Source organism: Bubalus kerabau, chromosome 19 (genome assembly GCF_029407905.1).
Source record: "Bubalus kerabau isolate K-KA32 ecotype Philippines breed swamp buffalo chromosome 19, PCC_UOA_SB_1v2, whole genome shotgun sequence".
NCBI lineage: Eukaryota > Metazoa > Chordata > Mammalia > Artiodactyla > Bovidae > Bubalus > Bubalus kerabau.
Window position 1 is genome coordinate 65,581,614 of NC_073642.1, and position 23,965 is coordinate 65,605,578.

The 23,965-nt window shown below is 59.2% G+C and overlaps 1 protein-coding gene across 3 annotated transcripts in view; it reads left to right on the forward strand.

Moving 5' to 3' along the window:
* The window catches only part of EVL (Enah/Vasp-like), a 143,935-nt gene that overhangs the window by 104,189 nt on the left and 15,781 nt on the right, over positions 1-23,965 (forward strand). For all 3 annotated transcript variants that reach the window (XM_055555501.1, XM_055555502.1, XM_055555500.1), the window contains exons 3-4: positions 375-552; positions 21,641-21,704. In XM_055555501.1, coding sequence (XP_055411476.1) covers positions 375-552; positions 21,641-21,704 — 242 coding nt within the window. The remainder of the gene's footprint in view (positions 1-374; positions 553-21,640; positions 21,705-23,965) is intronic.

Consider the following 23,965-nt stretch of genomic DNA (forward strand, 5'->3'; position numbering starts at 1 on the left):
TCACACCATGACCTCTGCAGTAACCTCATTAGGTCGGTCAAGCCAGGATGACTATCCCTGTTTCACAGTTGGAGAAACTGAGCCCCGGGGTGCTGCCTGGGGTGACAGGGCCAGGACCTGGGAACCGGACTCCCAGCTCAGGCCGTGACCACACAGCTTTGTCAGTTAAATGAAATAACTGGTTTTCAGACCCTCGCTGTTCCTCTGCTCGTGTTGAAGAGCTGCCTGGCCAAGCTACCCCTTCTTCTGACGCATCCACGTCCCCCTGTCCACTGGTAGCCCCAGGGACACAGTGTCCTTGCCCCACAGCAGCTCTCTCCAGCTCACTTACCTTTTATTTATTTACGTGTATTTCTCTCTCTTTTCCCTTTCAGGTTGTGATCAATTATTCAATCGTGAAAGGGCTGAAGTACAATCAGGCAACGCCAACCTTCCACCAGTGGCGAGATGCCCGCCAGGTCTACGGTTTAAACTTCGCAAGTAAGGAAGAGGCGACCACATTCTCCAACGCCATGCTGTTTGCCCTGAACATCATGAATTCCCAGGAAGGCGGTAAGTGGGGCTTTGTCTGGCCTGGCGCCCAGACCCTCCCTCCCCTCCCTCCGCACTCCCATGGCTCTGGCTTCTGGGGTGTCCTCGACTGCAGCTGCGCTGAGCTGACATCTGGTGGATTTGCAGAGAAAACTGCTGCCTAACTCTAGATACAAAGCGCTATTAACAGTCTGAACGAGAAGAGCGACCTCGGCCTCGTTTCTGCCCTTTGAGCGGGAGCTGGCTGTACCGTGTGCCTGAAACTGGGTGTCCAGGTGTGTCGCCTTTGTTGCCCTACTTTCCACATCCTCAGCACGTATTTGGCAGAGTTTGGAGGGAACAAGCAAAACTGTATTCTTGGATTCAGTTATTCCTAAGCTTAACATACTGTTACTGAACACTTTCTGTGTGTTGGAAACTGTCTGGGGCAAAATAGGTCGGAAGTGAATCCATGGAGCCTGTTGACCCACGGCATTTGGTATCCAAGAGAAGAAGGATGGACCTATGAACCGCTAGAGATAACATGTTGCGATAGGGGTGTTAATAAGGTGTGAGCAGGGCAGGGGCTTCAGGAGCGTGGAAAGGAAAAGAAGGGACTACCCAGCTGGACTTCGAGCGGTGGTGACATTTGAGCTGGAGTTTCGACAGGCAGGGAGCTAACGAGACAGGGGAGTGGGCATCCCAGGCAGAGGGAATAGCAGATACAAAGGCTCCTGGGCCTGAAAGCCCAGCCTGTGCATGGAGGAGAGCGTGCAGTGTCTCTGGGGCCCGCGGTGCCAAAGGAAGGAGGCTGGACGTGGAGTTGGAAGGTGGCAGGGGTTGCACAAGGAGAGGCTTCAGCCAACCTGGGAGACTCGGGGTGTAGACAGCGGGGTGGGGGCGGAGAGAGGGGCCAACAGGAGCGTCTGCAGGGCAGGCAAAGCAGAGACGCAGAAACACATGTGGCTCCTCTGGGTGGTCTGCAGCGTCAGCTTCCGCGGGAGGACGGGGCCCTCCAGGGTGTCGGCGTCTTGGAGGCCAGCGACGTCCTGTGCTTGGCTGGAGGACTCAGCGTCAGTGGGCATGGCCGTGTGGGGCTGGGCCCGGGGCGCCCTACTAGCCTTGAGTCCAGCACACGTCACTTCGTTTTTCTGTGTCTGGGTTTCTTTTCTGTAAGACGGGTGATAAGGAGCTGTTTTTATGTGTGTGTGCTCAGTCTCTTCAGTTGTGTCCGACTCTTTGCGACCCCAGGGACTGTAGCCCTCCAGGCTCCTCTGTCCATGGCATTCTCCAGGCAAGAAAACTGGAGTGGGTTGCCATTTCCTCCTCCAGGGGATCTTCCCAACTCAGGGATTGAACCCTCATCTCTGGCATCTCCTGCATTGCAGGCGGATTCTTTACCCACTGAGCCACCTGGGAAGCCTGATTCTATGTTTAAATGAACTCAAATATAAGATGTTAGTGGGCCGCCTGACATGTGTTAATCTCCCAGTGTTACTGTTTGTGAGTATTATTACTGTCATTGCTGCTGCTGCCAGAATTAAGGCAGGAAGTGGGGAGCCATGGTACTTAGAAGCTGCAGGGAGATGCCTTTTAAATAACTGTTGTGCCTTATAGGCCCTAACTTAAACCCTCGGAGAATTTTTAAATAACGAACGTGTTTAGAGTATGCTTCCTGCAGGTCATACGCAGAACCAGCACTTGTAGAGTTCTTTCCCCACTATGAAAAGACTGCAAGGTTTGTGGATCCTCTGCTGAGAACGGGGGCTGCATGGTGAGGGACCACAGCGGTACTGAGTGACGAGTGCAGCGCCTGAAACATTGGAGGCCCCAAATAAACATTTATTAAACCATCTTTTTTCCACCCAAGAGCCTTGAGCCTCAAGGTAGAGTGAGCTGAGTTCAAGGTTTCCAATCTGAGCGGCCTCACTTGCCCCAGGATGAGAGAGTTTAGCTTTATTTTATCTCTATATATATAGATACATTAAGGTGGGGAAAAGGTTTTCATTTAATCAGATGGCTGGCTCAAAGCAACTACTATTGACTTTATTAACTTCACAGCAGAATCACAAAGAAATCAGCTAATCCGAGCCTCATTTTCAGATAGAGATCTGTGATCAGTATAAAAAAATAACTGTTGCCAGGTAGTAAGTCACCTTGGAACCCCGATCCCCTCTGGGTGGAACGCTGTCCTTGTCGGGGTGGGTGGGTATGTGCTCACGTTGACGGGGGCCTGACCTGAGACTCTGCTCGTGAGTAGTCATCCCTCCTGGCTCACTGGCCTTTGGAGGCCAAGAGCTGGACCCCTGTGGACAGAGCGTTTCCTTCCCCTGTGTGTGGCCTGCTGTACCTTACAGACGCCTGAAGCGTGAGCTCCGTGAGCTTGTACAAAGGCGTCTGTGGGACCCCAACAGAGACCACACCCCTCCAGCCCAACCAGGGCTTCAGCTTCTGTGACAACAGAGCAGCTTTACCTGTGTTTGAACTTCACGTAAATGGATCGTACAGTGCGGACGTCGGGTCTGATTCTTGTCCTGGACCTCACGTTGAGGCACCCTCCCTGACCCCTGTGTGTCCGCGGCCAGCCCTGTCCCTGTGGAGCACGCTCCGGGGTGTGGCTGTGCCTCCTTGCCCAGTCGTGCAGCCCCTGGAGCCTGGGCAGGACCCGGGCAGCCTCCCCACCACCTGCCACTGGCCTCCCGCTGCAGATAATTGCGATGTTTCTATCAAATGCCCTGCATTGGAAATTGCTGTCCTGCCGTCCTTGGTGGGAGCCGTTCGCAGTGCAGTGGACCTTGAACAGCACAGCTCTGAACTGGGTGTCCACTGACACACGGCTTCTTTTCCATGAGTACATCTCCGGCTCTGCGTGATCCGCGGCTGGTCCTGTCTGCGGGTGTGGAGCCGACTGTGTGGTTACCCGCAGATTCTCACCTCTGCAGACCAGAGCCCGACCCCCACGGTGCTCAGGGGTCAGCCATGGTGAGAAAAGTGTATGCTTGGAGGCACCAAGGTCTTGTATCGAGTCTTCGCTCTGCCACCTGTGGCCCTGGGATAACAAACCCTACTTCCTAGGGCTGACATGAAGATTCAGTGTAAGTGTTTATAAAGCACTTAGCATGGAGTGCCTCGTATGTGAGAAGAGTGTGAATAATACTGGTTCTTCTTTCCACCTGCGGTCTAGCTGAATTTGCTTGTCTTTAGGTTTCAGCATCCTTGTTTGTAAAATGGGGTCAGAAGTCCCACTTAAGAGGGTGGAGGAGAGGATTCAGTTGCCCAGCGCAGGGCCGGGCGTCTGGTAATCAACCACCTCTGCCGCTTCCAGTCCTCACTGGCATGTCCTATTCTGAGCCGGGCATCCGGGGCCCGGGCTCATAGACCGTGGACTCTCTGAGCCACAGGGTCCAGCAGCATCTCTCACCCCCACCCTTGTGCATGAGGGGCACTGCTATGCGTGAGCGTGAGCGGTGCCACCAGCGTGCCCTCGTGTGGTGCTGGGCTCAGTGTTTCTGGGTACCAAGTGGCGGGTGTGCTGAGGGGGGTTCAGAGCGGGGCTCCTTGTGATTGGGCGGATGGCAGAGATAATGATTATGGTAGTAAGAACATCTGCACCTTCGCACAGCCCAGGACTTGTGTGTGTGTGTGTGTTTTAACCAGAATCTTCTCCCACGTGCCCCTTCCAGCCGCTTCTTGGGCAAAGACTCCCGCTAACTGGGCAGCCTGGGGGTGGGCCTTCACTGGCCAAGGAGGTGCTCCCGAATGCCCTGCCTTTTTTTCCTGCAGGTGTCAGGCCAGCTTCTGTGACGCACGTTTACCCAGACGGCGAGTGGGGGCTAATGGGGAACATGTCTGCCGCAGCCCTCTGGTGGAACTGAGACTCATATTTAGGGCCCCTGGTTTGAAATCCAGTGTTTTTTCTACAGCTCTGCACTGCCTCAGGAGGTCAGAGAGGAGGGTCAGCCAGCTGTGGGCCCAGCCTGACCCCACAGCTCTGGGCATTTGTCTCCTTTTGGGGACCACAAGGGCTTGGGCAGGGTGGTCGGCATGGCTCATGGCACGTTACCGCCACAACAGACAAAGGACCAAGGTCGTGGGTCTCAGTGTCGGGGGTCTTCATCGTCCCCACTCCGCACTGCCAGTACCCTTACCTGGCTTCCTCCGCTGCCACCCTCCGTGGGCGCCCACCAGCGTCTGGTTAAAGCTGCCTGTTATCAGCCAGGGGAGCCATGCTTATGGGCTGTACTTTGCCTCCAGGCCCGCCTGGGCTTCCCTCCCTTCCTCAGTTCATTCTCTGTGCAGACACCAGTTTAGGGTTAGGGTTACAGCCCTGATAAAGACAACTGCTTCTGTGTGCGTCCATGTGAGCCTGCTTCTGACCTTAAACAGGCCACTTTTCGGGGCCCCCAGTCTCCCCATCTCTGAAAATAGGGATACAGACTTGGTCAAGATCTCTGCAAGTCCTTCTCGCGCTCCTGGTTTAGGTTTTAGGTGCAGTGTCTGGACAGAGTGCATGCCAGTTCACTCCTTACAGATGTGTCCCCGTGGCCAATGCTCAGAGCAGGGAAAGCCCAGAGAAGAAACTGGAATGGTGGAATGTCCCTCTCTACCTCCCGGAGGACCTAGCACCTCCGGGAAACGGGCTCCTTCATCACCCACAGTTCTTGTTTATTATTGAAAAATAGAAAATACCAACGAGCACACAAAAAATCCCACACTTGGAGCTGTGTTCCCAGGGGAGAGGTCAGGAGCAGCTCCCCCCACAGATAGGCCATCAGATCTCATTTAGGACTTCCCCAGCCTTAGCTTCTCTGCCTGTAAAATGGGTGGCCAGGCTGGTCTCAGACGGGATCCTGAGAAGTGAAGTTGCTCAGTCGTCTGCGACTCTTTGCGACCCCATGGACTGTAGCCTACCAGGCTTCTCCATCCATGGGATTTTCCAAGCAAGAGTACTGGAGTGGGTTGCCATTTTCTTCTCCAGGGGATCTTCCCGACCCGGGGATCAAACCCAGGTCTCCCGCATTGCAGGCAGACCTCTGAGCCACCAGAGAAGCCCTCACATGGGTGTGCAGCAAAGCACGGTACACGTGGCAGGAGTTGTGAAGACTGGCCTGTCTCGAGCAGGAGGTGGCACCTTGGCACCCCCCGGCTCAGGGTGAGAGAGGAGCATCCTGAAGGCCTTGGCACAGGCTGAGACGCAGGGGTGCCTCGTGGGGTTGGTGGCTGCTGCTGTTGGGGGGCAGGAGCTTGCCTGTTAGAGGCAGCAGCTCTGTTTCCAGTTCAGGGTTGAGCACAGGGACTCTCAAACGGGCTATGTTGTGGAGTTCCGGGGCTCACCAGGCACGTCCGGCCCTCACCTGACACAGCCAGAACAGCTCCACTGTATCTCTTGGGGCTCTGCAGAAAAGGAGGAGAAACCCCTGGGGGCGTGGTGCACTCCACGCTGGCACGTCTCTCAGAACCTAGTGCTGCAGCCTTTTCTTACCTTGTTTATTCCATGGTGACATCACTGGTACCTTTCAAGCTGGTGATGGACATTCTCCCAGTCTTTCCAATGTCCGTGTCCTTAACTGATGCCCAGCGTGGCATCACTCCCAGTGGGCAGGCACCCAGGCCGGGGCCTCTCCCGAAGAGTGAGGCCCAGAGCCCTTTCCTCCTATGTCCCACCTCTTAGCTTCCTGGAGTGGGGCTGGATCCTGCTTTTTGTGAACCTCTTTTCTTCTGAAAATTATCTAAAGTAAAAGAAATACTGAGCTGTCTTCTTCTCCTTCCTGCGGAAGCCGTGGGCACTTTCTATCCCCACCCCACCCCAAGGATCGCTGGGGACACCCACTCCCTCCTGGCAGCTCCGCTCCTGGCAGCTCCCCATGCCCGCTCCTGCCCGCCCCCTGGCGGCCACTTCCCGCGCACCAGCCCTCGGGGCGCCCTACCGCCCGCACCCCCAGTGACTCAGCAGGGCGCCTTCCCCAGATCCCCGCCTGGTGTCCCCTCCTGTCCCCACACATCCAGCCCCACCTGCCCTCAGGGAACCTTGCTCTGCCGACAGAGCTGTTCCCAGCCACCATGGCAGGGCTCCCTGTCCTCTCCCACGCTCCGTCGTGATAGGTAGCGCCCCCTACCGTGTCCTGTTTGTCTCTGACCCTCAAACCCAGCCCACCGTCTTAGCTGAGAGGCTCTGGCTGTACCCACCAGGTTAGGTGAGCACATGCGGGGTCTTGCTGGTCTAGAGACCCCCAGGCTCACGTGTGTTCTCTCACTTTCCCTCCCCTCCCTCCCTCCCCGGGGCCGTCTTCCACTTGTTGACCTGCATTGTTGACCTGCATTCCGTGCACTTGGTTTGAGCACGAGATTGGTTCATCTAGACTGTGAGCCCATCAAGGGCAGGTGCCCTGAAGCAGGGCCAACAGGTCCCGGGTGTCCGGGGGAGGGTGAGCTTGTGGCGCCTGTCTGTCTGCCTGCCTGTCTGTGCCCCATGGGCCCCTCCTGCCACCACGCCATCCTCTGCCGACCAAGACGCCATCGCTGGACCAGCAGCCTGTGGAAGCGGGCACGAGGCGAGGGGTGCTATCTGTGGTTGAGGACACGGTAAATGGAACTGTCTCACACAGAAATCGCACCCATCTCCTCGGCCCGCCTTGCACCATGCAGATGGGCAGCAGAGGCATCTTCCCAGCCGGCAGCCATGTCCTCACCGAACTCCAGCTGCCGTGGCCTGTGCATGCGCGTCGGACGTGGAGTCAGATGGGGCTGGGTTCCGGCACTGCTTGTGCTGCAGGTAACCCTCGGGCAGGTCATTGGGCCTTCCTGAGACTCAGTTTGTCCATCTGTACAATGGGCTTCCCACACCCGCCTCACAGGGCTCTTGTGACAATGGCATGAGGTGTTGTTTGTGCAAGTTTCTTGTCACTTGAAAATGACTGTAAGAATTTGAAGTCACTCTTCATTCTTTTTTTAATATTTGAAAAGTTACCTAACCAATGTATCAACGTCTGTAGTGATCCCTTGGGAGATACGGGGAGGGCAGGGCAGCTTGGGCTGGGATGGTGAGTCCACTCAAGGGTCCGAGGAGAGGCTCTGTCTGACCCCGGGGTCTCCCTCTGCCCCAGAGAGGACTTCATAGCCCTCGTGCCCGAGCCCCCGCTGACGGCCTGCTACCGCCATCACTTCCCGTTAGGAATTCCTGTCTGTGCTCAGCTCCCACCCTGGAGAAGGGGGACCCCTTCCACCAGCCCCGGGGTTGTCTCCCTAACACTACTGTAGGAGGGGTTTCTTTGGGGCTTTTCGTTTTCCATAGATCTGGCCTGGGCACCACAAGCCCAGTTAGGGCTCGAAAAGGGTCCATTACAGAGGCTGCCTCACAGGTGCCCGCCCGCCTAGTACTTGTTGAGTTGAGGTGTGGTAAGCAGCCTGTGGTCCACACAGGTGACTGACGTGTGACACAGACTCCGGGGGCAGGGGGCGGAGTGCCAGTCCATGCCCCAAGCCCTGTCACACAAAGAGCCTGTGAAAACTTGAGCAAGCCGTCTCATCACCCCGAGACTCGGTTTCCTCATTTTCAAAGTAGATGTAAAACCGCCTGCAGAGTTTCTGTAAGACTTGAATTGTGGCATAGACGGAATGTGGTTTGTAAGCTGTGAAGCAGCCTAAGAATACAAATTGTCATGCTTGTTCCTGGAGCAACCCTGTCCCAAGACATCCTCCTGGGTCTCAGCCCTCGCTAGGACGGGAAGAGGCCGGGCACCCCGGGGCCGGCCCACCCCGTCTCACTGGGTCCCCACGGCAGCCCCTGGAGACTGTCAGGGACATCTTAGGAATTCTTGTGCCTGCCTGAAGATTGAAGGTTCACAGCAGTGATTCACCTGAGGCCACCCTCGTGAGTGACAGAGACCCCAGTGAGCTGGCAGCCTCCATGTTTTCCGAGTCATAACCCAGCTTGACTGTAGACTGATTTTTTTAATATCTGTTTGGCTGCGCTGGGCCTTGGTTGCAGCGTGTGAGCCTTCCTTGGCAGCACGCGGCCTCTCTCCAGTTGCAGCGCACAGGCCTAGTTGCCCTGTAGCACGTGGGATCTTAGTTCCTGGACCAGGGATCAGATCCACGTCTCCTGCATTGGAAGGCGGATTCTTGACCCTCTGGACTACGAGGGACGTCCCCGTGGGTTATTATGGACATTTGACCTAGCCCATGTTTATAGCCAGATACTTACATCTCCTGATATAAGTCAAAAACTAGATAGCATCCATTTTCTTCTCACCTGGCATACTTAATTCCCTAAAGAATGATGATTTCACAGGTCAGTGTTCTGCCAACTTTAGCTCACATTAGATAAGAGCCAGCTCAGATATTTTCGTAAGTGACCATCCCAGGGACTCAAGAACCCAAGTGCGGAACTTGGATGCAACCTGCGGCTCCTAGAGTGGACAGGGTGTGAGCACTTGAGGCCCCGCCCCTGCCCGCTTGTCAGCTGCCTGCCTTCATTCATGATTTATTCATTCAGCAGACACATGGGTTCTCAAAGCAGACACCTACTTGATTTACCTGCTTCTGCGCTTAGCCAAGATACATCTGTTCTCCACCCACAAGCAGATTGATCTTTGCACATCTCGGTCAGACCGGGTCAGCCTTGCTCAGGACTCTCCAGGGACTTACAGTCTTACCCAGCATCAAATCCAAACCCTGACTGAGGCCCGCCTGGGCCTCGCTGGCCCTGGCTGCCTTGCTCAAGCGCTTCCGCTCCACTCCCTCTCCCACGGACCTACTTCCAATCGCAGGGGCCTTCTGGCCTCCACCCCGACTGTGCCACGTGCTTCTTTACCCTGCGGCCCCTCCGCCCGGACCGCTCTTCCCCGCGAGTAGCCGTGGCTCCTTCCCTGGTGCCTCTGCTCACGACACCCCGTCAGGGAGGCGGCACCGCCACACCTGGCCCATCAGCTCTTTCCTGCTGCGGTCTGCCTGTTACATGTTGCCTGTCTCTCCTCTCGAGAACCTGGGTCCAGGGCAACTGTCCGTGCCCACGGCTGCCTCCCCAGTGCCGTTTTTGTGATGGAGGCAGGACCGGGCATGTACTGGGCCTGTTCCATTCTGGGCCGTGCACCAGCACCCAGAGGGGACTACAGAGCTCAGGCAGGTGGGGAAGAGGGACTAGAAGGCACAGCATGGCCAGTGCTGGGACAGGGTGGGGAGAGGCCCGGCCTGTGGGGACCTTTCTAGAGCTTAAAGCATGGAGAGAAGTTTACCAGTGGAGGAGAGGGCAGTTGAGAGAAGCTGCCCAGCAGAGGCTTGAAACCTCTCTGCACTGAGCTCACAAGAGCAGTTCCCATCCTGGTGGGTGTTGGGGATCTATCGGTGAGGTTTACGAAAGTCGGTCAGTTCAGTCGTTCAGTTGCATCCGACTCTTTGTGACTGCATGGACTGCAGCACGCCAGGCTTCCTTGTCCTCCACCATTTCCCGGAGTTTGTTCAAACTCGTGTCCACTGAGTCAGTGATGCCATCCAACTGTCTCATCCTTTGTCGCCCACTTCTCCTCCTGCCCTCGATCTTTCCCAGTATCAGGACCTTTCCCAGTGAGTCAGCTCTGGGCATCAGGTATCTTCAGAGGAGAAAAACTGCACCCTGATACCCTGCCCTGGAGCCTGCCTCTTGCCAGGGCTTAGAGGGAGGGTCCTTGCGGGTTCCCAGCCGCCTGCTGCGACCTGAGGGCCTCGAGCGCTGCCTCTCCAGCTGCTGTGCAGCAGTGCTGCAGCCCAGGGCTCCTCAGTAGACTTAGCAATGGTTTGCCCGGCCAACCGGCCTGGGTCACTCCCTGTCCATGGATAGCACCCTGTCTGTCTCCCAGCTTCAGAGGAACACAGCACAGACAGGTGTTGCAGAAGGAATCCAGCTCAGCCACCGCCGAGGTGGGTGAGTTTGGGCCTCCAACCGTGTCCTGACCTGTTGTGTGGGGTGGTGATAAGAGCCTGTCCGGGGTTTGGGGGAAGTACACGCAGCGATGCGAAGGCTTAAACGCGGGGTATGTCTCTGCTCAAAGTACTCGCCCTCCAGCAGGGGCGCACACAGACACCTACCAACTGTCCTAAAAAAGCGGCCTGGGGCCTCATAGGCAGGGCTTCACCAAGGCCCTGAGCAGGCCTCGGGGTGGCAGGCCAGTGGGGCAGAGGTGGAAACGGGCCACACCACAGGCAGAGGAACCGCCAGAGAGAGGTGGGAAAGACAGGCACGTCTGGGGGACGCAGGTGATCTACAGCAGAGGTTAGGAGAGCGGGTCACAGGGCCTTGGGTGCGGTCAGGATCCCCTGTCCTGGGCTAGTGCACGGTGGAGCTGCAAGAGACCTGCAGTCTCAGTCCTTCAGTCCTGGCCCGTATGTCATAAAAGCCCCCTCCCATTTTACATATCTGTCCCTCTTTGCCTGTTGGGAGTTACTTCCCCTTCAGTAAAACTGGTGCTCCAGAGGGTGATCCGTGCCCTCTTGTTTCTGCATATATCTCAGTGCCACCAAGTAGTGGAAGGATCTGCCCAGGGCACGAGGCCTCTGCACTCCAGGTCGGGTGCGCAGCGTGGCCTGGCCTCCGCAGCAGAGTGCAGGAGCGGCCCTGCCTTGTGACCTCAGGGACTCAGGCACGGCTGAAGGTTAGCCAGACTGTGGATAACTGGCAGGATAGTCTTACCTGATCTCCTCTAGAAATATCTTCCCTCCACGGGAGCAGAAAACTTAGAATAAATCCTTGTTGAAGAAGGAAGAGACGGTGCAGATGGGCACGGCGCAGGCTCGAAAGCCGCTGGGGCGGGTGGTTTTGGTTGCTGGTGGTTTTGGTTCTGGTTCTGACTGTGTCACTCACTTGCCACAGGCAAGCTTCTAATCTCTGGACGTCCCTGGCCTGATGAGATAATGACGATTCCGCTCCTGGGATGTGTTATGAGAATTTAATACAGACGTGAAATGATGGTCGCTCAGGATTACCTAAGAGGAGGGGGCACTGGCAGGGCTGAGTTGCTCTGTGTCAGACTCTAGGCTGCGTAGAAGATCCACAGCCCAAGACAAGTGATGCTCTCGGGCGTTTCAGACCAGAAACCGGAGTCAAAGAGCTTCAGCGCCATGCTCGGTCGCTCAGTCGTGTCTGGCTCTGTGCGACCCCATGGACTGTATCCTGCCAGGCTCCTCTGTCCATGGGATTCTCCAGTGAAGAATAACTGGAGTGGGTTGCCTGTTCCTCCTCCAGGGATTCTTCCCCAACCAGGGATTGAACCCCTGACTCCTGCATTGGCAGGCGGATTCTTTACCACTGCGCCACCTGGCGAGCCCTCCAGGAGCATGCCCAGGGTCAGAGTGGCAGAGCCAGGACTCAAATTTATCTCCAGGTAGCTTCAGGCCCTTGCTCTCAGAACAGTGCCAGGCATGTGGTAAACGCTTTGAGAAGTGGGGTACTGCTCCCAGCCCCTTGACACCTCCTCTGGCTCAGCCCTTTAGATGGGAAGATTAAGTCCCAAAGAGGGAAAATGACCTGCCGCCCCAGGCCCCAAAGCCCAGTAGAATCCATGTGTTCATCATCCAGGGAAAGGTTTGAAAGGCGAGGCTGCATGAGCCCCGGGTCAGGGAGGAAACGGATGGGGCTGGGGAGGTGCCAGCCTTAAGCCCCTCCTAGGCAGCAAGTCTGGGGGATCCGAGATTCCTTCTAAGTCTAGCGTGGTACCTCACAGATTCATACATATCTGCGTTTTATCCATGAGGGAAGCTGGTAAGGGAGGTGGTGCCTGAGCTGCACAGGTCACTCACTGGTGGGGAGAGAGGAGGCTGGGGAGGCAGGTTAGCCTGTAGGAGGCTTCGCTCACGTCCCAAAGGAAGCATTTCCCACAGGACCTGCAGAAGCGGTGCTTCCTGTGCAGGGACCAGCAGAGAAGGGCTATGCTTTCTGCTGTTTCACGTGGAAACTCAAGGAAAGAGTCTGAGACCAAGAGAGGGGAGGAAGCAACCCTCCTGCCAGCCAAGGAGCCGGGGGAGGTGGCATGGGGACAGAGACCTCTTAGCTGGGGCTTGGAGGCCCCCGGACCTCTGTCAGCTTGGAAGGGCAAAGGAGCCTTCATGGCGGAAGGAACAGCCCCTGTGCCATAGGTGCCCAGAAAGGGGTCTGGGCAGTGGGAGAGGCCAGGCTGCTGGTTGGGCCGGAACAGAAGACAGGACAGGCAGGCTGGCTGGGACCCAAGGGGAGCGACCGCGAGGGGCGCCCAGGTGGAGTGGGTGGCCACGCTGAGCGGTGCCCAGGGCTCGTCCTTCGGTCGGTCACCTGGTCCCTCTGGATCCGCACCCACCCAGTCCCTCCCCACAGCCCCCAGGAGAGAGGAGAGGCTTCTGAAAGACACATGGTGTCAGCAGGGCCCACGGGCTGGCCCCACCAGGGGTTGGGCCCCTCCCCCCCAGACCCCTGAGCTTTCTGGAATCAGGTGGACAGGAGGGTTCTGATAGGTTGGCTGAGAAGCCTCATTAAAGATTGACGCGGTGAAGCCCATTAGACGGCTGCCGGCGTATCGGTTTCCCAGAGCCCAGGCCATCGGCGGAAGAAGGAGAGGTGAGTGGGCAGGAGGCGAGCGGTGGGCAGGAGGCGAGTGGTGCGCCCCCGGGCGGCTCCCTGGGGCCCGGGATGGTCAGCAGGGAGTGGGCCTTCCACTGCTTCTGCTTCTGCCGCTGCCACTGCACCGTCCTTTGCAGAGTGAACTGTAGGTGACGGGAGCCCCTCCCCGGCCCTCCCGCTTCACTACCAGGTGCTGGGGTGGGGGTGGGGGCAGGGGCAGAGCCCTGGGTCCTGGGGCCAAGTCCCTTCACCAACGGCTGGAGGGATGAGATGCTGTTCTGGCTAAGGCCTTGCAGGAGGGGTGGGCCGCCATGGCAGGTAGCGGACTCGGTGGTGGTCAGTGTGGGCTCCTGTCCCAGCAGCCCCGTCCGCGTAGGGCGCCTGTGGCCTTGGGAAGTCACTCACCATTTCCAAGCCTCAGGTTCCCCCTGATCTGTGACACAGGTCTGGGAGGCTCCGCCCTGAATAGTTGAGCAGCTTAATCACGGAAATGGCACAGAGGTCCTTTGCATGATAAACCTGACCAATTTTATTGCACCTTATCCTGTTTGAGATTCTTTTCGAGGTTTGTTTAAGTCCTGGATGGAGCTTATTAAGCAAAGGAGGGAAAAAATGTCTTACTCGGGCGGTAATTGTCCCGAGCACCGGGCTGAGTGGGACTGAGCAGGCTGGTTGGCGGCGTCCTGGCCTGGAAGCTGGGAGGCCTGGGTTCCAGCTCCATTTGTCCCAATTCAGATGTGTTCTCAAGCAGGTCTCTCCCTTTGCCCCACCTCAGGACCCTTCTACGCCAGGAGAGGGGACATTCCTCGCTGGCACCCCGGGTGGCACCTGGGCCTCCTGCCGTCACCGTCAGAGTAAAGGGGCCTGTCCCCTCCGGGGTGGGGGGTACTTGCTGGTGCTTAGTTGCGAGGCTGGGGACTGCTGCTCCCCGTGTGGTCCTGGGCAGCCTGCCGTCACCGTCAGAGTGAAGGGGCCTGTCCCCTCCGGGGTGGGGGGTACTGGCTGGCGCTTAGTTGCAAGGCTGGGGGCCACTGCTCGCCGTGTGGTCCTGGGCAGCCTGCCCTTCTCTGAGCTGCAGCCTGAGCATCTGCCCATGCTGACCTCTGGGTCTTCAGGTCGTTTCGACACTGGCCGCTTAGACACAGCTTTAACCGCCGGTCACCCTGGGGTCAAGCCATAACTGGTGGGCCCAGGGTTGAGGGCATGCTAGAGGCTTGTAGTGGAAAACGACCCAGAGGTAGGGTCATTATCATCTGTGATAAACCATCAATTTATCAATGCAGTGATAAATCGTCTGGCTCTGTGACCTGAGGAAAACAAAGCCAGCTGCCCCACGTATCAGCTGACTCTGAGCCTAATTTCACTGGTAAGGACTGGGCTGAAAAGTACACAAGGTTGACTTTAAGCAAGAAGCAGACTGGCAGGGTGGCGGCAATCAGAATTTGTCTGCTGTTGAGCCAAGCTTGGGAAGTGGGGCAAGCCTCCCACCCCCCAGGCTTCCTGAGCACAGAGGGGACAAGGCAGCTGTCTGTCTGTCTGTTGGTCTAAGCAGGGCTGGTGTGGACAGAGCCCTGGGCTGCTGACACTTGTCCTGGGCGCTGGTCCCAGCTCTGACACCAGGTCCTGTGGGGCCTTGGCAGGGTGGCTCTGAAGACCATGGCCAGCCCAGATCACAGGCCCCGTTCCCACGAGGACTCCTGCTTGCTTGGCAGGAGGAGCCTCGACACCAGAGGGGAAGGCTGCATCTCAGAGCTCATTGGCTCTGGGCCCGTGCAGGACAGAGGCGCCTCAGGAGACAGGAGAATGAGCCCGCAGAGAGGTGGGGAGTCTGGGGGGGCTTGGGTCTCTGCCCAGCACAGGCCAGGTGGCTGTCGCTCACCGGCCAGGAATTCCATCAGCGCCACTGAGCAGGTGCTGGGTCCGTGGTTCCTGGCGCTGCTGGGGTCTCAGGTTCCATCCTCTCTGGAGGCCCAGGAGATTGCCTGTAGAGGCCGCCTGGAAACCTAGCCCCTCCCTGTGTCCCCAGTAGCTGGGTGGGTGTCTTGGGGCCCCATGCATGTTAACGGGTCGCTGGAGGACGACTCTTCTCGGGAGGAGGCGTATCAGCGCTACCTCGGCTCGTCCGCCCACCTTGGCTGGGCAACCAGAAGTACAGTACGTGGGACAGGAGCCGTGAGGCCTGCCCTGCCCTGTGCAGCCAGACTCGGAGCGGAGTCACAGCCGAGTGCTTGTCCCCTCCATGGGGACTCTTCATTAAGGTGCTGCGGCCTGCTGGTACATAGACGTTCGAAAGGAGGGAGAGCTCTCACGGCCCCAGGATGGTCTCTGTAAACATTCTATTCTTTGAAATTGTAGCGACCGAGAGCGGGGTGGTCCTCGGTCCCACCCTTCTCGCCTGTAGAGCCCGGGAAGGCGAGAGGCTTAAGCAGTCAGCACTGCACTCGCAGGAAGCCGGGGCTCCCGGCTCCAGGTTTGCTCCGGGGGGACTGTACAACCTGAAACGGTCCAGAGAGGCCAGCTGGAAATGGGGAGGGGCTGGAAAACAGGAGTGGGGGCCATGGGGGGCTGCGGGGGGAGCAGAGGATGGTCTGTCCACCATCCAGACCAGTGTCTGGTCCCGACCAGGATTGCTGGGGGCAGCGCTCGCTGGGAGAGGGGACCCGGGGCTGCCTCTGGGGCTTCTCCTCCCTCGATCCCTTCAGGGTCTGCACACCTGAGAGCCTGGGGTCCAGATCTGCCTGCTGGGTCAAGAGGACTGATTTGCACACACCTCGCCCAAGTACTATGTGTGCAGGGCATCTGCACGTGGTCGGGAGGATGGCAGCAGGCAGGCCGACCCGCTGCCTCCCTCCCCGAGGACACTGGCGCTGAGAGGCTGCGAAGGGTGGGCGCCTGCTGAGAAGGGTGGCCAGGGCGCCAGGCCAGGGCAGGCCCCTCCGCCCCGCCCAGCCACCACCCTGCCTCTCGGCCCACTCACGCTCCCGCCCAAGCTGTTTCTCTGCTCAGCGCCTCCCACCCTCTTCAGGACGCTCTGCCCCCTCCTCCCATCTGGTTCCTCAACCTCCTTTCCTGGGAGGTGATGGATGTCTGTGGGCGCTGAAGGCCCCGTGGATGGAGGGCAGTCCTGGCGTCTTCTCCTTTCGGCTTGTTTAGGGTGGGATGCAGAACCGTGCCCGGCTCCAGGGATGAGCTGAGGGTGACATGAGTGGCACCTGGGTGTCTGGCTCAGCACCCTGGCACACAGCCTGGCGGTTGCTGCATAAACCTGAATCCTCTCTCCCCGTGTCCCACCCACTCATGCGTGCCCAGTGCCTCCGCTGCTGGTGACCACAGGCCCTCTGGTCGTGTGTTTGCCTCGTGAGAGGCGTGCCCCCAGCTTGGCCAGGGACCATTTTCTAGCCGGAGGGAGGGCTCTAGGAGGAGCCACCTGCTCGGTCTCAGTAGTCGTTGATCATGAGACAGTTTGCCTGGGGCCCAGTCTTTCATTTATTCAATAAATATTTGTCGAGTGTTGACCGGGTGCCAAGAACTGCAGTAAGTGCTGGGAATGAGGAGGAGAACAGGACAGTTGTTCCTGGAGGTGAAGTTGGACAGCTGTGCGCCCGGGTCCTGCACATGCGGGCCCGGGTCATGTCTCCGTGTCCTCAGGGACAAGGGGCCCGGGCTGTACCGCCTGCATCCTGGAGCGTGACCTCTGCCCTGCCTGTCCCCTGCCCCCTCAGCAAGGCTGGGGTGGACTGCGAGGTCGGCCCCTTTGTTCCTTCTCCTGGAAGCCTGATCTGTGCGACCAGCTTTTCAGCCGTCTGTTCCCCCTGCGCCTTTCTGCTGAACCAAGGCAGCGTCACTGGGGATGGTCGCACCTCACCCTGGAGTCTCAGCCACAGATGGAGGCCAGGGACACCACACCAGGCGCTCTCACCCCACCTGCCAGCTGCCCTGCTCCCTGTGGAGGGCGGGGGTCACTCACCCTGCTCACAGGTGAGGGGCTGAGGGCCATGGCCTGCCCCAGATCTGACCTCTGACCTCAGACCTCCGGCCCCGCCCTCCCCTTCAGTCCGGCCTGCCATAGGACCCTCAGTCACTCACACGACTCGCCTTAGGGCCATCACCTCCCACCCCTCTGGCGCCTCCACTCCCCTTGTGGCTGCTTCTCAGGTGGGCTGGTGGCCCGAGACTGGCCAACCTCCCCCGCCCCTCCGGCTCTGTTTCTCTTCCGTGTTCCCGCACCTTGTGACCCCAAGGGTGAGGACCTCCTTTCGGGTCAGCAGCTTGTAGGAGTGGGTGTCTGACAGGCCTTCCACCTGAAGCTGGAACACAGACCTCGGGGCCGGAAGTCCGCTGCTTCCCTCTGTGTCCTCAGGACTCAGGCCAAGCCAGCCCCTCTCTGTGTGCAGACGGGGGCTCCCTCAGCTATAGCCGCCACCGCCTTGGCTCATCAGGGTGTGAGCCCTGCTGCCGTGGGCGGGATCCACAGGACGCCAGAAACAGGCCCCTGCCTCTCCTGATGCTGGGTCCCTGTCCCCTGTCACATTTTCCTCTCACGTGTGTGTAGTGCGAGTCAGGCTCTTGATTATGACTTTGCAAAACTTGTTTGAAGTGAGAGAGAAGGGCGAGGGCCGTCTGGAGCTCCCAGACTTGGCCAGCTCCCTGAGCCCCGTGGCCTGGGGCAGGTCCCCCCGCCCCTCGGAGCCGCCAGCACCCACTCCCGGCAGGGCGGTGAGCCTGGGCCCCGCACCTCGGTCGGCCTCCTCTCTGAGCAGACACGGCTGTGGGGAGCCTTGTGTTCCTGTGGCTCGCCTCTCGGTCGGTCTTACTTTCATCTGAGAAACTCAGCCATCCTTCCCCTGGGCTTTTCTCCTCTGGGCTTGGCGAGCACTCGTTCCCCGGGACCTTCCCAACTCAGTTCAGTAAAGCACGCCAAGCACCTGACGTGAGCCGGCCTTGAGCGCCGAGTGAGAGGTGTGGGCCCTGCCCTTAGGAAGCTCAGGGTCTCGGAGGGAGAGGAGACCCGCCATCCGGTCAGGGTGGTATCAGTTAGAAAGCGGTGTTGTAAGACAGGCCCTTGGTATCAAGCGGTGGGGGGAGGCGGATCTCGGCGGGCTTCCTGGAGGAGGCAGCTGCGGAGCTAGGCCTTGAAGACTTGGCAGTGAGGAGGGTGTCCAGGGCTAATGAGGGGCCCACAGAGTCAGGGAGGGGGGTGCACAGCAGGTGCTGCGGCCTTAGTGAGCAGGTACCGAAGGCCTACTGCGGGCAGGGACCGCTCTCCAGGAGAAGTGGCCGTGGGGATGGGCTTGAACTGGACCCCGTAAGGGTCAGGCTTGTGTCTTCCAGTGTTGGTGTGGAAGATGAACGTGGAGAAAGGGAAGAGGGTGGAGGCTGAGGGCCCCTCAGTTGATGGTGGCAAGGGTCCAGGAGAGATGCTGAGGCAGCCGCGCGGGGAGGGAGAGGTGGGTGGACCCCGTTGGAATCTGAGGAGGTGGGGTGACGGGGGGAGTGTCCCCACCTGGATCCCAGAGGCAGGGGTAAAGCTGGCCCTAGACGGCTCCAGGGCAGGGGAGGCTCACCCGGGCCTCCACCTTGGCTTCTAATCACACCACCAGGAACTGACACGGGACACTGGACAGATGGGAGTGGTGACAGCCACCCAGTACTCCCACCCTGAGATTCCAAAGCAGGAAGCACTGTGGACAGGCTCTGCCCGAATGTCCCAAGGGCCCTAGACCTTCTGGAGGGCAGCGCTTCCTCCCCATCCTCGTGCCTCTGCCACGGGGCACATGGCCAGCGAGTGGAATGGACGCGCAGGACGGAGACGCGCCCCATGTGACCCTGGACAGACCCCTCGCCTTGAGACGGAGGGCCTGCACGTCCTAATGCGAAGGACCCTCGCAGCTCAAAACCGACCTACGTGTCCTGCGGTCAAGAGGAACAAAGGCCTTACACAACCAGAGTCATCGCTCCCTGCTCCGTAGTGTCAAAAGGCCCAGCTGTGTTGCCGTGAGAGCCGCAGGGGCTCCGCTCAGCCCGCCGTACCAGAGGAGGACCAGGCTGGCCGGCTGAGGGCATCAGGAGGCAGGCCAGGCCAGCAGGCAGGGCGAGGGGTGCACGCCCCGAACCTCCACGGCAGCTCGCTGCCAGCCAGGATCCTGGCGTGGCGCGGCCGGCCCCAGCCAGGCAGGGGCTCCAGAGCACGGGCTCAGCCCCAGGAGAGGGAAGATCCAGGCCTGGCAGCTGAGGCCGGAACTCGGCAGGAGTCCGGGTTTCAGGCCTGATCCCCAAACGCCGGGCTGAGTGGGCCGTACTGCCTGCCACCTGGATGCCAGGCAGAGCCCGGGCACTGTCCAAGGGCTACACCCCTCACCCAGGGCCCTTCCGGCCAGGCTGCCGCCTGCACGCCTCATCCTTGAGGCCAGTCTCCGTAGACACACGCTCTAGCTGAGTTTAAGAAAGGAAGTGCTTTTCTCGGTGGTCTGGGCCAGGCTCTGCTGCTGACAGAGGTGTCACTTAGCCTTTCCTGGGCCGTCCCCACACCTGTTACAAGTCTTCCTGGGAACTGTCTGCTGGGATTGTGAGAATTAAAGTAAATGTAAATTAAATTAAGAAAAGTGTCTTGACGCCACGGTAAAGCACTGTTCTCATATTCTGGCTCTGGTTTCCTGAGAACAAGGAGGGGAGGAGCCCTCAGGCCTGGGCCTCATGGAACAGGAGAGAAAAAGACCTCCCTTCCACTGTAGATTTTTTTTTTTTTAATTGGGAATTTTTTTTCTTTATTAATCTTTAAAAATTCTCCCAACACCTATACTGAACATATTGACAAACCAGTTTTTAAATGGAGCAAAATGATCGTGTGTTGAATAGATAGAGCAGGAAAAGGCTGTTTAAAGACAGAGAAAGAGAACTAGTGTCTCTTTCACTCCTCCTGTGTGCCACCAGATATATCCATGTACGTAGTCACCTCTGTTGGAGAAGGAAATGGCAGCCCACTCCAGTGTTCTTGCCTGGAGAATCCCAGGGACGGGGGAGCCTGGTGGGCTGCCGTCTCTGGGGTCGCACAGAGTCGGACACGACTGAAGCGACTTAGCAGCAGCAGTCACCTCTGTAAAGAGCCCAAAGGCGTCTTCTCTCTTGCCCAACTGGGTGCAGCCGTGGGTGCCCAGCAAGGCAGGGTCTCCCAGGGAGGAATGTTCCTGTAGTGCTGGGCAGGCCTCCTGCCATCAGGCAGCTGGCCCACTCTGCCCTCCACCTGGACCCTCCTCTTTCGCAGCCAAAGCATCCACACAGGGACCAGGAAGCGGTAGACAAGGCTCACGGAAAACTTGACCAAAGCCCATGGCAAGGCCTAGGGCTGGGCATTGCCGAGTATCGAAGCAAGCTTCCGGCACAGAACGGGCTGTCAAGTATAGGAAAACAGAACAAGATTCCACCCGTGTCATCACCCCTAGGGGTAGAAATCAGGCCTTCGTGGGTGTGGGTAGGTTGGGACCTCCGTGTTGGAAGGAACCCGCTCCCTTGGGAGGTCAGGCCTCCGTCACCAGGAGGGCAGCCTGGAGGCACCAAGGGCTCCGGTGCAGGGCAGCAGGTGACCTGTTTCAGCTTGGAGATTCTGTTACCTTGTGTCCTGCCATGCCCTGCTCCAGGGCACACACGGCTAACCTCCCAGCTGCTTGGCGCGCCCTGCGGGACAGGCCTTCTGCCCTTCGTGGATTTTGTCTTGCTCTTGAGTGTTGCTGGCCCCTCATCCTAGGTTGGAGATGACGCCCCTTGCCCATCTCGGCAGCGAGGCGTGAGGCCAGCTTGCCCTGGTCCCTCCCCCGCCGCCCTGACTGCCTGCAGTTCCCCGGTGACACCTGAGGTGACACCTGAGCCGGCCAAGAGAACAAACAATCGGTTTTTCTCAGATTGGAGCCAAAGCCTGATTTTCTTATAAATGAAACACAGAAGCAGCCCCTGTCTGAACACTAGGCACGCGCGGCAGCCCTTGCCGGGGCCCTGCCTTCAGGGTCAAGGGCAAGAATGTGGCCCAGAAGGCTCCACGGCCGCTCGCTCATCCTCTGCCACCCCCGTCACCTGCCCTCACCACACCTCCAGGCTCCTGGGTGCAGGCAGGAGGGCATCCCGCCGTGGGGAGGGGCACGGGCTGAAATCCCCACCCTGACTCTTCCTGCTGGAAGGTCGCTCCCCTGCTCACAAGGCGGGATAAAATGGACCCACTGGGTTGGCAATTCCAAGTTAGAACGGCTTCGTGGGAAGTGGGGGGACTGTAGCTCGAGGTTAGGGGATTGAGGGCAGGGTGGCAGCTGAAGTAGTGGCAGCTGCAGGCGCCATTCGAGGGGAAGGAGAGAGGGGTCACCACGAGAAGGGATGAGCTTGAACCCTGTGAAGTGGCTCCATGCGAAGACCACAAGAAAAGGGACAGAGGGCTGATGAGAGGATGGGGTGGGCCGGGGCGTCGCGAGGCTGAGAGCCAGCATGAAACCGTCTCCTGGGGGACCAGGGGCAGAGGCGGGGCAGGCCCCCCAGGGGTCCTCTTCCCCATTAACCCGCATGCCTTTGTGCTTCTCTTCCCCACAGGCCCCTCCAGCCAGCGTCAGGTGCAGAATGGCCCCTCTCCCGATGAGATGGACATCCAGAGAAGGTAAGTCCCCCCAGCAGAGCTGGCGTGGAGGGCACACCTGGGCGGGGACAGGAGCACAGGCCTGGCCAGAGAGGAAGAGGAGGCGTTCGTTGCCACTTTGCCAGCGACGACACGAGCGTGTGGTTCCACAGAGCGGGGGCACCGCTGACTCCGGAGCCTCACCGTCAGCCTGGCAGAGTCCCGGCCCATCCACTTACTAAACACCCTCCCAGGTGTATTAGGTCATCGTCCAGGGACCCGGGGATGTGGCCGGGGCCGCACGCGACCCGCCAGGCCAGTCTGACTGAGCCCATCTTAGGCCCCCGTCTCATATCTGTCTGGAGGCCTTGTGAGCCCTGGTCTCTTGTTGGAGGCCTTGGCGGGTGCCCTGCACAGCCTCCCCAGTAGGGGTTAAAGCAGACAGAGGCCACGAGGGCGCTCTGGGCTGCAGCCGCCCTTGGGTGGCCAGGCCGGGCTGTGTCCTTATCCTCGTGGGGCCAGCCTGTGGAGGAGGCCACTCCCGTCGGGTAGGGTGACCCACCCCCCGCCCCTCTAGGGCGCGTCTTGAGTGTCTCGGTCAGCGCTGTTGTCCTGAAGTTTCAGGAGACGTCATGGTGGCTGAGGAGCCGCCGCCTCCCCAGTCCCTGTGCCAGAGAGCAGGACCAGGCTGTGAGCCCGCCCTGCTGGGCAGGGGCTCTGCGTCTCTGAGGGCCTGGCACCCCGGCTCTGTGGAGCCGTGCTGGGAGGCAGGCTTGGGCCGTATCCTCTCCAGGGGAGCGGAAGAGGACCTGACTGCCAGGCTCAGGCAGAGCCTGAGGTCAGGGCTGGGAGGCCCTCCCCTGGCTGAGGCTCTCAGGGTCCTCGCCTGGAGCCTGTCCCCTGCCCTGAGTGCCTTCAGCCCCCATGGTGGACTTTGTGACCCTGGGCCTCAGTCTCCTGTTGGGAGGTGGCAGTGTTCGCAAGGGAAAAACGGGTGTATGCTTCCTAGACGCAGGTCATAGAGGCTCCTGTTTGTTCATTCCTAGCTTCTTAGAAGAACACTATGTAGCTAACTAGGGCTTTTGCACACTTTGTCTCATTTTAACGCTCACGTTAGCCCTCGGGTTATCGTTACCCGTGCTGTTTCTCACATGAGCCACTGAAGGTGGGAGAAGAGAAAGGAAGCAGAAGTTAGGAGCAGAACCAGGACTGGCCCCGGCTCAGCCCTCTGCCAGTTCCCAGGCCGCCTCCTTGAGTGGGACGGGGGTCCCATACAGACCCTGCAGTCAGGCTCTCAGAGCTGGAGAATCTCCACCGCCAAGTCCAGCGTCCAGGGCCACTGGCTGCAGAGGGCAGTTCACTTTTGTCTACAGTCGGCGTCCCCAGGCCGAGTGACTCCTGGAGGTCAGAACCGCAGGCATCAGACTCCAGAGCAGGGACCTGCTGGTCGGGACGGAGGGAGGCCGGGAGAGGTTGCGTGGTGCCCACGAGGGACGCAGTGAGCCCAGCACAGAGCCGTCCTGTCTTCCACTGCCAGCAGCCTGTGTCCACAGAAGACCAATTCCTCTCGTGAAGGGCTTCTGGGCACGTGGGTCCTGCTGGAGAGGCTGGAGTTGGGGGTGATGTTTCGGCAGTTTGGATGGAGAAGCTTAATGCAGATGCTGCTGGGAGCATTTCAAACATCTTGAGTGTCAGAAGGGCCTTTTCTGGGATTTTTTAGATATCGAGCACAGTCCTTCCAAGAACCCATGACACGTGTTCTTATTTATGGAGAGGCATCTAGGCCCAGGAAAGGGAAAAAGCTCCCCCGTGACTCCCAGAGTGGGGACCAGAAAGCGCTCTGCTGCTCAGTGGCCACGCAGCAAGCCCCGCGTGTTGCTTCTCCTTCCTCCAAGGTGCACGCGCTGGCAGCCCCGTGTGCCTAGTCCCCACCAAGCACACCCGCAGCAGCCAGCCCCACGCAGCGCGCTGGGAACTGGCGTTGCAGAGGCACGGCCGCAGCCTCTCTCTCTGTGGGCGCCCTCCCGCCTCCTGCCCAGGAGCAGAGTAGCCCTCAGAGCGGCCCTGGGCCCCACGCCCCAAGACGGGCCTTCAGCGTCGGCAGTTGAAGCCGCACTGCCACCCACAGTCCACGTGACTCCTGAGCCCCTCCCGCGCTGGCGTTGCAGCCCCAGGTTCTGTGCACGTGCTCGTGGGCCTGTCTTCATTCAACCAGCCTTGAAGAGCAGCCCAGGGCCCCTCCTGCAAGGAGCCAGGAGGTTGTCCCTGCCGAGGTCACCCGGCATGGCCACACAGCCTCCCAT